Source organism: Cydia strobilella, chromosome 7 (genome assembly GCF_947568885.1).
Source record: "Cydia strobilella chromosome 7, ilCydStro3.1, whole genome shotgun sequence".
Lineage (NCBI taxonomy): Eukaryota > Metazoa > Arthropoda > Insecta > Lepidoptera > Tortricidae > Cydia > Cydia strobilella.
In genome coordinates this window covers 7,678,216-7,695,599 of record NC_086047.1, presented here as the reverse complement: position 1 = coordinate 7,695,599, position 17,384 = coordinate 7,678,216, and the positions used below count along the sequence as shown (strand labels likewise).

At 34.6% G+C, this 17,384-nt stretch overlaps 2 protein-coding genes across 2 annotated transcripts in view; both read left to right on the top strand.

Annotated features, from left to right (window-relative positions):
* The window catches only part of LOC134743114 (very long chain fatty acid elongase 7), a 37,365-nt gene that overhangs the window by 9,307 nt on the left and 10,674 nt on the right, over window positions 1-17,384 (top strand). The window contains exons 2-4 of the mRNA XM_063676447.1: window positions 10,214-10,359; window positions 13,400-13,507; window positions 14,336-14,416. Coding sequence (XP_063532517.1) covers window positions 10,219-10,359; window positions 13,400-13,507; window positions 14,336-14,416 — 330 coding nt within the window. The 5' untranslated portion in view covers window positions 10,214-10,218. The remainder of the gene's footprint in view (window positions 1-10,213; window positions 10,360-13,399; window positions 13,508-14,335; window positions 14,417-17,384) is intronic.
* LOC134743136 (adult-specific cuticular protein ACP-20-like) overlaps window positions 1-17,384 on the top strand; it is a 294,612-nt gene that overhangs the window by 276,396 nt on the left and 832 nt on the right. The window lies entirely within an intron of this gene.

Below are 17,384 nucleotides of genomic sequence, written 5' to 3'. Positions count from 1 at the left end.
AATATCGTAATAGTACATTACTACGGAGGCCGGGAAGTAAGGGGCCCCCGTCCGAATGCATATATACGGCCGAACGTAGTGAGGCCAGATAGTTATGAAGCCGACAACCCTTTTTCACGCCGATGTATGTATAGTGCTTTTCTCAAACATGCAATGAAATAAATAAAGAAATCTCCACGAAATCAAAGTTTTTATTCTAAAGAAACTAAAAGTAAACTAGGCACAAAATATAACTACCACCTGTACCTATCTTTATCACACGTGTCGTATATTTTACACATGTAGTTTATCAATTTATTACACAAATTTTCAAGACATATTTATGTATCTTTGATTTTTCGCCTTGCATCCTTCTGACTGTAGTTTTAGCCACATAACTAAGATTACATAGTTTTTTATGTTGATATTATGCTTCACATACATCGTTGCCTAAACATGGAGTATAATTAACAGGTATTCATTTAATATTTTTATCGTTTATTGTTAGTTTTTTAAAGGGGTATTGGCAGAATGTCATTCCGAACCATAAGCAAATATTGGTTATAGTTTTTTTTTTGGCTGAATGCCATGATGCTGTGTGACAAATATATGTAGAATGGAAATTAAAAAAGAGCCACTTCCCGGCCTAGGCCTGCAACTTTGTATGAAATTTCATTACAGGCCCCTCGTCTAGCCGCGCCGGAGACGTGATACTTCCCAGCCTAATATAAAGAACGTAATATCAATATTACATAGCGTGTTTGAGAAAAAAAATGAGTGATTCCAGTGATGAAGATGATCTAACGCCTTTGGATGTTGCACTTTTCTCACTATAGTGAGGCCAAAAGTTTTGTGTTACACACGGTTGCAAATGTATTTTACTTCTCGTGTGTTGAAACACTAGCTACGCTCAGGATTCTTTTTTACAACCACTCGCTTCGCTCGTGGTTCAATTATAGAATCCTTTCGCTTGCTCGTGTTTCAATTACACACTCGCGGGTAAAATACAACTTTGCACCCTTGTATAACAAATAACTATTTCGCAATTTCGTGGTTGGTCCCATAGTAAAAGTTGCTCAGTATAATCCCAAAACCTCCCTGGCAACGGGAATGCACTTATTTTTTAGCCACCCTGTATAATCGGAAAGAATTTGAATTTGTTTACTTCGTTGTTTATGTTATTCGCAACACGACAGTCATTCATATGTGTGCTATTTGGAACTTTCCATTAAAGTCTAAAGCGGCACAAAAAACAATTCGTTATGCCCTTCAGATGGCATACGTATATTGTTGGAGACGACTTTTTGCAAATTAATTATTTTTCAAATTTGACTTGATCGACCGTTTCCCACACTAAGGGTTAAGCAATTATTTTCACATACAGTTAAAATAGGTAACATCTTATATCCTTCTCGCTTACAATACGAAATGGAAGTATAATTCTGTATGATACGATTATTGCAATGTGTCATATAACAGGGTAGTGTGCGGACAGGGCCACGCTCAGGGCCGGCCGAGGCGTCAACGACGTCGTGTGTATGCGGTGCCCGCGCGCCGCGCGCCGCCCGTCAATACGCAATTAACAAACGATCCTGGCATAATCGAAGGTTCGAATCTTCATTCGATTTGCTATTGACGATACACAGTGCTTCTTGCTCGCACCTATAAGCACTAAATCGTGCCTAATTTTCATTTAATTTCAATTGTATGTTACCATGCATACCACGGCAATAAAATTTTAGCATAAAATAGCTAGTGATATAGCCGAGGGATTTGACAAGCAAATTTTTAATCAAAGTTAATGAGGTAAAACGTTAAGAGGAAAGGGGACGGCCGCTTTCTCCATATACAAATGTAGTCCCCATTTTCCTCTGAATATTGACATTATGGAAAATATTTTTACACGTTTGACTTTTTTCGATTTTTTGATCATTGAGAAAAACAGATTTCATACAAATTTTTAAACTATTATAATAATTAAAAATTCGAAAAAAATCAAACGTAGAGGCATAGCTGTGATACAACTAATTGTGTCGAAATATTTTTAATAATGTTAATATCCAAGGAGGAAAATGAGGACTACGTTTGTATAAAAACGCGATTTCGCGCGGGTCCTCCACTTTCGTCTTAAAACCCGCGCGATCTCCAAGACTTCCGTTGCAAGCTGCGAATTTCCTGGCTTTTCGCCCCTCTCTGTAGTTTGTATTAGTACCTAGATAATAAATCAAGTTGAGTTATTATAATTCGAATACGCCTCCAGTACACCAGGCTCAGGGGGTAATTTTCGAATAAAATTTTGACAAATTTTAATTGCATTTAAATCAATTTAATACATAATACGCACTCTTTCGTTAATATCGAACTAAATGTGTGCGAACGTGATGCACAGAATAGATAAAAGTATCGAATTGGATTAGGATAAAGACAACGCTAGCCCCATTTAATACCTAGTATTCCATGTTTTTACAAAATGGGTAGTTAAATTGGCTCTGCGCACCGCATAGTCGGTTAGTACGGTAACTAACTAATACAATTGGCCTAATTACAGGAAACCCTATACTTGATTAATATTTTATTACGACTTCTGATACTAACACTTTGAAATAAAATAAGTTCAGAATTCAAACAACAGGTAATAGTGGGGCAGAGTGCTCGAACAAATTGTCGTAAATGTGGACACGCTGGACAAAAGCACCAATTTTTTTTCAGGAACTTGTTAGGTCCATAGCTGTAAGTTTTTGATAGGAACCAAGTCCAACGTCGGCCATATTTAATATTATGGTGGCCATTTTGAATTATAGTTAATTATTAATATCTCGAGTTCTAAGTCACCTAGAATCAGAAACTTGGTGTCTAAATATACATATTTGGGGTCAGGAATTCAATTAGATATTTTTAGTCGAGTTTCCAAAGGACATCAAACAGAACCCTGTTCCTAGGCTTCCACTTTCCATCCGGCTAAGACCTAGCTAAATAGATCGATATTTCGCTCCCGAAAACCCCCATATATCAAATTTCATCGAAATGGTTAGAGCCGTTACCGAGATCCCCGAAATATATAAATATGTATAATGATAATTCACTGTTGTGAATAAAACAAAGGCGAAATTGCGTTTTTCTGTAAAGACGACAATTTATTTTGAAATCGAACTTATAACATCTAACCTACTACAATATTTGTTTATACAAAATAATTTACCTGTAGACAAGAAGAAACAACATTTAAAGTCTCTATTTTAGGGTTTTGTTAGGTATTTCTTTTACACAAAATCAATCACATTTATCTTATAGTAATGAGCAATCATTCATATTTTGCCAATCATGAATGTCAATATCATTCTATGGCTATAGGTAAACTCTAAAGAAAGATTCTATGGGTAAAGCGGATGATCGATTGTCCAAACAAACGTCGTCATCATTTTCCTCCCTGGATATTGACATTATAGAAAAAATAAATTACAGAATTTTACGTATTTTAGTCATAGCTATGCCCGACCGGTTGTTTTTTTTGTGTTTTAATTATTATAAAAGTATGGAGCGAAAAAAAGGTTTCATACAAATTTTTAAATGCTCCTATAATAATGAAAAAATCAAACGAAAATCATACGGTCATAGCTATGATTAAAATACATCAAGTGTTAAAAATATTTTAAATAATGTTAATATCCAGAGAGGAAAATGAGGATTACGTTTGTATGGACAGGCGGTTTCGGGGCAGTCGTCGCCTTTCGTCTTAAGAAAATAGTTATTACGATTTTCTTTACATTTACATAATATACAGGAATTGCTCGTTTAAAGGTATAAGATAATGTAGAGTTACTAATATGTACAACTTAATAATATCACTACATAGTATAAAACAAAGTCGCTTTCCGCTGTCTGTATGTTTTAAAGATCTAAGCATACATAGGGACCTGTTCTTCTGTAGAGATCTTTAAAACTACCCGAAGGATTTTGATGCGGTTTTTTTAATAGATATAAGTGATTCAAGAGGAAGGTTTATATGTATAATTTGTAAAGGTTTTGTGTAAATTAGTTGAACTACCCGTGCGAAGCCGGGGCGGGTAGCTAGTTTATTTTATTCTGTTTTTAGTGTTTGTTGTTATAGCGGCAACAGAAATACATCATCTGTGAAAATTTTAACTGTCTAGCTATCACGGTTCATGAGATACAGCTTGGTGAAAGAAGACGGACGGACGGATGAACAGCGGAGTCTTAGTAATAGGGTCTCGTTTTTACTCTTTGGGTACGGAACCCAAACCAACCAACTGCCGATAGATGATTTCGTACTTTCATGTCTATTTTACGAAAAACGAACACAGAAAAAAATAATCTAGTATTAAATATTCCTCACTCTTGGATTAAATACCCCGTATGTATAGTCTGCATCTTCTCAAATGATTTTTTCGCCAAAGACCCTAATCTGTTAAACAAAAGCCTTTGTTCCTTTTGTGTGTGCGCGTTCCCATTGTTGGTAAGCGCGTGGCCATTGTTGGTGAGCGTTACAAGCGACAAAATTGCCACGCTTTTAGGCCTCTGCAATAAAGTAGATGTTTTCGCGCACCTTGTCCTATTGGATATTATTACAAATAATATACATGGAGGCAAATTTCCGAATGTCAGATCAAATCAGATCTTTGCGGGTATACACAATACAATGTATTTTTTATTGCTTACCAAACAGGGGAAACATATAACTAAATAATACGATTGGTAGACAAAAGACGGTTTTATCCCTAACAAGCGATTTTTTCCAGACAACCTAAGTGGTGGAGACAATGCAGTAAATGAGCTAAATGGAGCACTAAACCGAAAAAATATAAATTTTAAAGTTGGTAACTTAAAAAATAGCATTAATTTACTTAAATAAATAAATAGGTATATAGTAAACGTTTGTGCTGTGCCGAAATTGCTTTCAAAAATTAATAATAAAAAAACTCGCATCGCAAGGATACCTACCGAGTGGGCAGTACTCGTAATGTAGTTAAAACAGTCACGGTCAAAGTTGCACAATATTAAATATTATGTTCCATTTAGTTCTTTCCTCTTCCTCTTATTTAATAAGTCTGTAGGTATATTTAATCGTAGATGTACTTATATGTAAATAAATGCTTAGAAGCGAAAATGGAAACAGAGAGGTGTTTTTTGTATAACCCTCGAACAGTGCGAATAATAGTGAATGCAAAATGTTTGTATAATAATGAATTGATCTGCATCTGCAATGTTCCAGAACATTTTAGTAATTAAATAAATACCTATACTTATTTTGATTTGTTGACGAAATCGCGTGTTTATTTTTAAACTTGTAGGATTTTTCCAAATATATTTACGTTGCATTGAATCTATTTATGGAATCGTTTGCATTAACCAGTTACGTTATGCAAATGCATTAATAAGATGCATTGATTATCTCGCAATAAGGCGCCATTTATTTATTACGTAAGACGATTTAGGGGGGAGGGGGGGTAAACATACCTTATGTTTTCTTACAAGGGGGAGGTAGGGGGTTTTCATAGTTCTTACGTAAGATCACAAAGATGCGATTTTTTTTATTTGTATGAAATTATGTCATTTAAAATAATACTTCCACACTCTATGCTATCAAACACGGTGCAGAGTTAGTAAACGGGCTCCAGTACCTTTGTAGGTAAAAATAAACGTTCCAAAAATGATTTTTTAACGTGTATTCTTTTTTTCTTCAGATTCTTACGTAATAGGGATGGGGGGGGGGGGGTCAGCCTATTCATATTTTTTCTTATATAGGGGTGGGAGGGGGTCAAAAACTAGCAAAAATCGTCTTACGTAATAAATTAATGGCGCCTTATCGTCTAGAAATTATCTAGAATCTAACAGACCGACGATATACGACGTATGTACCTATACATTAGTAAACATATTACATAGGATATTATTACAGAATAGCCCGTCTGAAAGCCCAAGAAGAAGAAAACCCTTGCAAGAAATCATGCAAGTTAAATTTGACCTGAATTTGACCCACTCATTTAAGGTTAATAAGGTCTACTGTCCTTAAAACTTTGTATGAAAATACAAGCAAATATCAGCCTTAATTAATTAAGTATTGTATCCATTATGTTCGAAAACAAAAAGTCGAATGGTTATTTTAAAGACTATGAACTCTAAGTACAAGAAATAAAGTAGAATTTTATGCGACATGCTAGACAGCCCAAAAAATTTAGGGCGATAGAATAAAAGTTTCACTTTAATAAATAAAATAAAAAAAAGCCTTTTATATGTCTTGCAAGTAGTTACAATGTTAGCATAGAGTTTTACTCTAAATCTACAGTCTCTGTGAAATTATGGTGTAAGTAATGGTGTAACATTAAAGCTTATTAAATTCTGCACAAGAAAGTCCTAGATATCTTTGCGAAAAAATATATCTTGTTATAAAAATAAAAAAAACACTTTTGTCTATACATTTGTACACGTTATACCCCAATATCAACATTTTACTCGACTGCAACTTAAACAGAAAGTAGGGTAATGGGTTTAAATACTGATAATCAGTACATCAGTAGCTCAGGATACTCAATGAATTTTTAAAAATGACGTATCGGTAGATTCCTCTCGCCCTTCGCAACCTGTTTACACTTGTTTTATTAAAGAAAAAAGAATACAGCCGTCTTGAGAGGACGCCGAATATTAAATCATATTTTTACTTCTAACGCCTAAACTATTGAGTGGATTTCAATAAAATAGACATCAGTAGATTCATAATTGGTACACGAGTGCTATGCAATACAAATTTACTAAAATAAATGGAGGAAAAATGTTTAGGAATCTCATAACTGCCCAAGAGATTTAGAGGTTAGTCCTAATCCGATTGCATGTTTAGTTCACATTATAGCATGTTGAATTGACAATATCCATTTAAGACTGTTCATTTTATTTGTAGTTTGTTATACAGTCATTGTCTGACTTTCACCCAATTAAATAGAGAAATAATTTGAAAATTCAATTATTTAATACTATTTGAATAAGAAACGGTACGTTTTAGACATTAAATAATATCACGGTTTAGACTCACTTGTTTTAGTCACTCGCGCGACATGTTACGCGTTACCGCGCGTATTGTTGTGTGTTGTGTTATGTGTGTGGGTACGTTTTAGAGAAATCAATCAGTTAATCGTTATCCATTCAATTATAAAATATACCTAGGCGACTCCATTGCCCTCTCTGTCCATAATGCCACCACCTGTTCGTACACTAGTTATATTATCTAGAAGCGACAGCTGTCTAAATGTTTCTAGTAGTGTTAATTTTAAATGATAATTGATAAGATATTTTTTTTTAGTTAATTGAGATGGTTTATAAAACGTTGATATGACGTTAAATAAGTTCGTTGCTCCGCATCTCATTAAATATTTGTGACTCGACTCGAAAACCTGTTGGCGGCCGCAAACTTCTGAGGTCAACCCGATTTGATTCAAATCTTGTTAGGGTTCCGTACCAAAAAGGTACAAAAGGAACCCTTATGGTGCGACTCTGTTCGTCTGTCTGTCTGTCATATTGCTAAATATCTCGAGAGCTACTGAAGCTATCGATTTGAAATTTGGAATAGTTATGAACAACGCTAACCCAAACACATTGGAAGTGTTATTTTCTTTATTTTATTTTTATTAATTATGAAAAATGTCCAATATAAAGAGGGGGTAAAATTTCAAAGTCTAGTTACTAGGTCGAGTGGGATATAATTTGAAAGAGCTGGAATTAAACATAACAAAACAATTTGTTATTAGTTTTTCATAGAAATAAAAAATTGACTTATGAAGGAAAATGTGAAAAAAATACCCCCCCCCCCCTTATCTCCGAAGTTTACCAACGAAAAATTATAAAATTTTTACGTACCAACGAAAAATAATAACATTATCATAAATATTACAGGAAAAATAAACTCACACCTCTAATTGAAAACATTTTTTTAAATTATCATTAACATTTTCTAATTTAATTTGCAATTTAAGCCCATTTGCGGGTGTATATATGTTATACTTGAAATGTCTATGAGATTACACTAAAATCTGCTTCTTTCAAATAAAACAAAAATTGTTGAAATCGGTTCACATGATAAGGAATTATCCCTGAAAAATCAACATACATACAGGTCGCGCAATTTAGTTAGCCGATAGATGGCGCTGTCTACAATTACGCTTAGTATACTTCTGGTCAAGTCTTTCGTGATTCTATTTACATGAGAAAATTTAGTTTGTACGGAACCCTCGGTGCGCGAGTGAAACGAACTCGCACTTGACCGGTTTTTTTTTTATTATTTTCCGACTTGACCAGATTAACCGCTTTGTTGACGTCAAAGCTTGAATGTATGCAAAAATTCGCAAACAGATTTAACAGTGGCAACAACTTTTCTCTAGACTAGATCCGCTTTTCACTCGGATGTGTAGTAAATTCGAGTTGTACTAGATATTACATGATCACAAAAATTGATCCACAAAAAAAAAAAGTATACCTACTCATACAGTTATTAATGTTATTATTTAACTTTTTCTACGTTAAAGTAATTATATATAAATCAATCATACATTTGAAATTCAGTTGTATTGTATTGTAGTTTGGGCGATTTTCCGCAACTCGACGGCTGGCCCCTATTTTGCGTGACAGGTGTGGGAGGGGGGGAGGGGGCTAGTCACATACTGTATATGACACTCGGTAGACAATATGACTGACAAAAGGTATGCGTTTAATATGTCCACATGTAGCATTAGCCTTGCTTGCTGGCTAGTGAGCGGGTTTAGATTCATAGATAACTGATTAATTATGATTGTCTTAGGAACTTTGATATTTCATAAGTATGTGCCTGATTACAGTATATGCAGGAGCTAATTTGTAAACGCCTGGCAAAAAGATGTCGTAACTTCCGTTACATAGTTTTATCATGAACAAAACAGCGATGTACGATTATTAAAAATATATGACTAATTGAGATTAACTTGGTGCTTGAATGGTGACTGTCTCATGTAGGTGGTGGATGGTATGATAAACTATTAATTTTTAGTTTTGTTTTAATTCGTATTGAAAAAAAAAAAAGGTTTATTACCTAGATTCTCATATGAACCGGATTACGAACTGTATCCAAAATATTTATTTTATTTTATTTATTAATAATAACGATACAGCTATCATAACAGTTTGCGATAGTGTAGCAAAATGTAAACTAGAGACATATTAAAATATTTATTAAACTATTTCTAAGTATAACAGACCACAAACAAAGTGACTTTGATGAAGTCATTCTCATAACAATGGAACACATCAATCCGGGTAGTAACTTGATTGAGCATGCGCAAGGGCCGCAAGGCTCTCGTCCACGGCGCCTCGTGCAGTAGGTCGGTGCGCGCGCGCGGCACGGGACGGCTAGCAGCTGTGGTTGGTGTCGGCGCCACCGTGGCCAGTACCTCTGTTACTGATCTACCTCCTACTACCTCCGGGTTACTGATCTTAACGCACAATAATTTAAATATATAGGACGCTAGAGCAAGCTCCCGCCTAACCTCCAACTGGTTGTACCCTACCATACCCAACACAAACAAAGTTGGGTACATAAGGGGGTAAAAATATCTACGTTAGCTGTCACTTTTAGCAGCTCGCTCACCGGCCTTGATGTTTTGAAAACTCCATACAAACTTTGTATAGAGTTTCGTAAGGCAATTTTTGAGGCAATACAAACCTAAATATTCAAATGGGTGTTTTGATATGTTTAAAATATACAATTAATAAAATATTGTAAATAAAAGTTTTGAATGATTCACGGTTAGTTTCACTAGACTTATATTGGTCAATATAAGTCTATTGTAAATAAGTCCAAAATTACTATATTTTTAACCCTATATTCAATTTTATACCTATTAAATGGTGGCCCGTAAACAAATTTTAAACATATTTCGGTATTTTAGACCTAAACCTAACTTTTAGTAATTATTAGAAGTTACAAAATAAGTTTTTTTTTCTTCATAGATAAGTGATACACCCTAGGTAATATATATTGTCTTTATACTTAAGAAACCATCTGTTATCAGTCCACTCACTGCGTAAGTTCATGAGTACAAGGGCACTACACATAATTTGGTCGAATGAACGTTAAATGCCTAAACCTAATCTGAGAGCCAGTTTGTCTTGACATTCGGCCTGGCTGGCTGCTAGTTACCTTACCTGATCACCTGCCCGACTGTCGTAAATTTAAATTAGTTTCTGTTTGTTGCAGTGAAAATGGAGACGTTGAGTAGGCTAGTGGCGGGTTACCATGACCTGATGGACAACAAAAGTGACCCGAGGGTCAAAGACTGGCCCCTGATGTCGTCCCCTCTGCCTACGCTGGCGATATGTCTTACATATGTATTCGTAGTCAAAGTAAGTACTTAAGGCCGCTTTCCCACTAACGTCCAGTTTTTGCAGGTACGGTTTTCTGCAGGATCCCGTTTTCTGTAGCATGCGTGCAGTATCCCGCAAACGGAATGCTCGTGTGAACGTTACTATATTAGCACGTATACTACTACAACGGAATCCTGCAGAAAACCGTATCCCGCAAAACACTAGATGTCAGTGGGCAAGATCTCTAAGACATTTTGTTGCATGAAAGACCGAGATATTGTATTAAGCTTGGGTTTAGTTCTATTTTATAAAGGTTGATGAGAATGATGAGTTATAACTAATCCAATAATAACATAATTATAGACTGGGTGAATTAACTTTTTAGTGTCACTCGTTGCCATGGTTAAGATTAGTTGTACACGGGACATGTAAATGTATCAAAATCAAATATGCATTTTTGTGGTAGGTATAACCAATTTCCATAACGGGCAATCTACTAAGCATGTTAATAGAATGGCATACAACATCTCTTCGATCAATGTGCCAGTATTGTCCCTTGGACAACGGGACAGGATAACAACACAAAAAGTTGATTCACCCATATATGAACGACTTTGCAGATTCTGACTCAAGATTACTTTAATCAAAAAAATCAAATGATTTAAGCTAAGAAGATACCTACACGGCTACCTTGAGTTGGCATTTGACATTTACGTTAGCGAATGCGTGAACTTTAGCGCATTCCCTCTCTACCGCACGAACTAATGCATCAGTGCGAGCGAGTTGGACTGCGATCGAGTTTAACCTCAAGTGTCACCTCGTGGTACAGCTACTCATAACAATAATGATTTTATTATTTGCGATGTTAAATGAACCCTCATAGTGCTTTTAGAATAGTCCCCACTGGAGTTTAAACTGAATACATTTTATGACAACTGTTTAGAACTTTAGAGGGAGAATCTATTTCGTTAAAATTATGTTTAAATCACCTAAGTAAATAGTTTTAAGAAGCTTAAGCGCAAAAAGCATCTTGACTTAGAGCGAACTAATGTAAATAAATTACCTCGTTAAAAATAATACGTAAGCCTTCCTCTAATAAAAAGCTCCGTCATCTCGTCGTCTTATTAGGGTAAACAAGACAGTATATAAGTAAGTACAGCCAAGTGTAAAAATATGGGTGCACCCATCATACTCAAAAATATGTCCCATAGCTCTTATGTTAGCGAATTAAGAACTATGGGAAATATTTTTGAGTAAGTTGTATGCACTCATATTTTTACACTTGACTAACTTGACTGTAGATACACTAAAATGATACATGTAATTAACATGTAATATTTTCCGGAGACATTATTAACATGAATGGGTTCTAATATTTACATAGGTATGCCTTTACAGGATACATTAAGTGTACATATAGTATTTATACATGTTTTTTTTAAACTCCGGTAACTTCGGGGTATGGCAGGTAGTAAGTAGGTATAGTTGGTCAAACCAAATTGTCAGTAAATAAGAACAAAAAAAACTATACTCATCCTTTTCTTTTCGGTGCTAGTACTAGTCTAAGATAGATGATGATGAGAAGATATGATTCTTTCTGTCTATGTCTATGAAACTGAATGGCATATTTTTTTGTATTATTTTAAAATTACATCATATTTAAAATCCACCAAACAATTAAAAACTATATGACATTTCGAATATCGATCGTCCGAGATAATTTAGTCATACTAAACACTAAATAAACAGGCCCTTAGGCAAGTGTACACGCTCGTAGGGGCTTTATCAGATAAAAACAAATCATAAATTATCTCCAAAATGGAGTTAATTAGAATACCGGTTTCTTTAAGAAAGTTACTTAAGGGTCCTCGGCAAGCTTGGTCACAGAATAACTAATAGTACTACCGCTCGGTTCTCCATACGAAGGTAGTTACGCTCTCATTTTAAAACGAGTAGCTAGTTTGCTCTGAAACTTTATACTTACAATAGGATAAGGTCTGTAATTAGTTTATGTAGCTACAAAATTACAATACAAAATTTAAGTTTTTCGTACAAAAGTTGCTTTTGCTCTATTTTTTGTTTTATAAACTGGAGCTATATAAACTAATTACAGACCTAGTATATCTAGGAGCATGTCATTGTATGTGCAAAGTTTTAGAACCAAAATCAGAATCAGATCATTTATTTGCTTTCACGTATAAGTACATGCAAATATAGTTATACAATATACTCTACAGTACTTACATGCTAAAATTGCTTAATCTAAGGTTATGTATGTAAGTTATGCATATTAAAATTATAGGTACGCACATGTCATTCAATAGGACTAAGTTAAAAAAATCATTACAATAATGTCGAGAGTAATTAGTTAAGTGCATTCGCGAAAAATTCATTAATTGTGTAATACTGGCCGTATTAGTAAAGTAGTCATTTACTTTTTTGTCAAATATTCTAAAATCTTTACAATTCTTTATGTCTGGATTTAACTTGTTAAATACTTTAAATGCCATGTTATTAACATATTTATTAACACTATAAGTGGCCGAAACTTGACTTTGTACGTGCTACGCACATTATTTTTATTTTTAAAATTGAAATTATGGCATTTACCAGATTGGGATACTTTTTCCTTTTTATGTAAACATAAAGACATATGCGATAGAGATACATTGAGGTGGATCGTCATGATTTTTTGGTCTATTACAATCTAACACGTAATTTTAAAACGAGAACGAAACTCCCTTTGTATGGAAAGGTGAAATTCGGCCGAGCTTGCCGGGGACTCTTAAGAGGAAAGGGGATGATCGAATCTCCATACAAAAGTAGTCCTCATTTTCCTTTCTGAATATTGACATTATGGAAAATATTTTTACAGAATTTTACGTATTTTAGTCATAGTTATGCCCGACCGTTTGATTTTTTTCGTGTTTTTAATTATTATAAAAGTAAGGAGCGAAAAACAGGTTTCATACAAACTACTGTGATCACGCTAGGAATGCAGTGGAAACAACAACTTAATTCTCGATAAAAAAAACTAAACAGTGATTCATGTAATTTTTATAGTTTTATTTGTTTACAGGTAGCGGGGCCAAAAATTATGGAAAACAGAAAGCCGTATGAACTCAAACAAGTGCTTATATGGTACAATTTATTTCAAGTGCTCTTCAGTATCTGGTTATTTCAGGAGGTAATTATTTTTATAGTTATAATGTGGTCGCACTGACCTTAAGTATACTTATATGTAGGTACAGGTACCTACCTAAGTTGCATGTCCGATGACTCCGATGCTGTTTAGAACGTAAATATAAATAAAAGATATTTTATTAAGCACTAGCCCAGTGGCTTTACGATTAAAGGTTAATATTTTTATGGCATTATTCATAAACGTTTGTCAAACCTGCCTGTAATGTGTTTCCCTATCCGTCCTATCTTGACATTATTTCTGTTTGTTAGAAAGAGACAAAACAAAGGTTAGTAAAATATTGATGTTTTATAAATAAGGGGGTTTAATCGTTAATTTACCTATATAAAATAAAAATATTTACATACTAATACCTAAGAATAAAGTCTAAAAACAAATCGTGATCCCGAGTGTGACAGCCTATAATTAGTGGCGCTGCACAGCGTCATATGTTTTGTAGTACCTAATCGACACAAGAATCGTCAAATTTTTACTTGTTTAGACGTTACTCATCTTATTCAGACAATGAATGAATCTTTGCATTTAGTTTACTACTGCCGCTGTTTGCGGTGTGAGTTCAGCGGCACCTAGACTTTGAGATTGAAACGTCTCAAATGACATTCGAATGGTTAGCCATTATTTAAAATAAGTAAATAATGTATTGGGCTTATGTTTACAATTTTACAGACATATTTCGTACCTAAACGTTTAAATTTATTTTGCACCTAGATCTTAACATAAGATTGTACATGTAACTTGATAAGTTACATGTAGTCAAGGCTATTTGATGTGAGTATGTGATTAATAAATAGTTGCATATTTTTCCCGTGACAGAGCATAGCCAGTGGATGGTTCACGACGCATAGTTTCCGATGCCAGCCTGTAGACTACTCACGGTCACCATTGGCAATGAGGGTAAGCATTATTATTTATTATTTAATACTCAATGAGATCAATTGAAATCTTAGGTACCTACACTACAGTTACTTTTCTGTGTTAATTAATTCAGGTTAGTCTTAGTTCAGGCCCAAGCTTTCTGTCCACTCGGATTTGAGTCATATAAACTCTCATTGTCATGTTTGTTAGCCGACGCTTTACATACCTATTTTATGCTTAATTAGCAGTGAGTATTACGCAAATAATAGGTACTTAGAAGACGTTAGCTAATACATACCGACCGTATAGTCGGAGTAACGCAACAATTGATTGACGACAGTTATGAATTGACACTTATATAGATGAAGCTAACATCTACTTACTTACCGTTTAGCTATAGCCTTTAGCTTCATATATGCCTATAAGTGTCAATCAATAAGTTCATAACTGTTAAAAATTTATTGTTACCTTACTCCGAATATAGTTTGAAATTTAATTGATTCGGACGTCCAGTTTTCGCAGCTTATGCGTAAAAGTGGGTTTAAAGTTATATTATTTTGAAAGGATATAGGATATTGTAAATATGTATACCCAAATTGACAGACAAAATAGGTGGATAATGACAGACATTAATTTTCGACAAGCAGAAACGTCTGCGAACGATACTATTAAGCTAAGAATAAATTTAAAAGCGGAAGAACTACTGCCTTGGGTGAGACTTGAACTCACGGCCTGTGGATCGATACTCCAGCGCACTGCCAACTCAGCCACCAAGGCAGTAATTTTTCCACTTTTAAATTTGTTCTAAGCTTAGTGATAATGACATACATTGTCATTATACACCTATTTTGCTTATTAGTATTTCCACTATCTTTTCCTGTAAGATTAGCCACTTGTCTGAAGGAAAAAACTCTTATTCATTTACAGTTACATAAGAGAAATAAGATAAAAAAAAGTATTAGAGTAAGAGGTCTATTGTCGGCTACGTTATAATAGCGAATCGGGAGTAACACGACAGGTTGGTTCGTCTTCAAATTCGTACCTATGCGTTATTGACATTAACAATGATCAAGTGACCGGCTAATATATGCTGCAAAACATCACCAGTAAATTTGATGAAGTTTATAACCGGAAAACTCGATAGAATCGCTACAGAGTAGGCGTGAATCTACACATTGTTGGTGAGCTGTCGGTTATACGGATTACGGAAACAGTAATGAGCCCTTGAAGATTGTGAATGGGTAATAGCGGTGTTTAACATTTAGCATGATTTATTTAAAACTTAGCACGTGAGCTGCAAGTAAATAATTATGCAAAAAAAATGCTTACAAATTATTTATTAGCTGTGATTAACATTAAGGTTAAAGATATTTGTACGTCCTTGGTTTGCTATGAACGCATCACCAATAATGATGGTTATACAATAGTATTTTTCAACACACTTGCTCAAAACGACGTTTTTATTCCACCGATTTTTGGCTCATAATCCTAGATATTAAACACGCGTGCTCTTTCAATGTATTATTCCACTCGTGCTTTTTCATTATATTATCCGACTGAGTTAAGAAGGTAACTGATTGCTAATACTATGCATGGAAAGGGAGCCTTCTTTAATTGGTCAGACTGGCGGGCACCGGCGCGCCCGACCGCCTGCGCGGTGCGCAGCCCGGCCGGCCCGCCCGCCGCGCCGCCCTTGGCCGGGGCGAGGGGCGGCCGGCAGTATGACAGATGCAACACACAATACTAACTGTTTTAACTATTAAAATTTTTTTTCTCGCAAGTATGTTGAAATACGTCGTATGAAACGCGTGTGCATTGGTCATTACACACATCGGCTTTCTTATTGCGCACTCGCTTACAGCTCGCGCGCATAATATCGCCTCGTGTGTAATGACCAACTTAGCACACTTGTATCATAATGTACTATTGTGCAACAGGTATGTACAATTAAGAGCAAATGAACAAATAATATAATATATTACTCTGCTACTATTAGGGCAAATAATATAATTGATTTTGATAGTTTACTATTGTAAAATTAAGTTATAGTTATGCATGTCACGTTTGTGGTTTTAAATTCGCATTGTTTAGTTCTTTAGCACTAGATCTAGAGATAGTTTAACAAACAAGTCTTGTCTGAGCAACCATACTTATCTAATTTCAGTAGTGGAAACTGTTTTGGCTTATGTATGTATTTAAGTGTAATTATCTATATGTGTCATTTTTCGCTGTTTGTTTCCCATTATCAATAAATAAAAAATAATAATAATAAGGGTTCTTATAATTCAAGGGCCGAAATTACAAAACGATAATTTTAAGACCAGTTATGTACCGTTTTTTCTCAGACACAGCAAACATCAAAAATTATAAATAAAATCAAAGTAAATAATTGTTTGTAGATCTTTGCCTAGAAGTCAGAATAAAAAAAAACCGTTACATAATATTGTATGAATGAATGTTCCTAAAAACGTAAGAAAAGAACACTGTTAGGATCCTATAAGAACACTGCGCCGCACCGGGGCCCCGCGCGCCGTACTTCTTATGAAGTCGATTTCAATATTTTCAATCTCACTGGCAGTCATTTGATCTACAGAGTAAGAGTGTTGGAGTAGAAAAATTTATATTTATTTTCATTCAGGTAGTAAATCATATAAAAAAAGGCTTTATTATTCTCGTTTTACTCATGTAATCATTTTACACTTGTCCTTATGTTATTATTAAGATCTCCTGAGGGCCACACCCCGAGGGCTAGAAGTGGCAAAACATTGGCAGACAAAAATTTAGTTTAAGAAGTTTGATCCCTCTACACGAGCAAGAAGAAGAACTTGTCCTTATAAGTGTATGTGATAAAAAATATAAACGACATCTTATTTCGAGTGTAAATGATATAAATTAAAGCTTATTCTCGTTTAACTCGTGTAAACGTGTAATCGTTTCACACTTCTTCATAGAGTAGTTAAACAGACGTAATTAAATAACTCGCAAATTGCAAATTTACATACATACA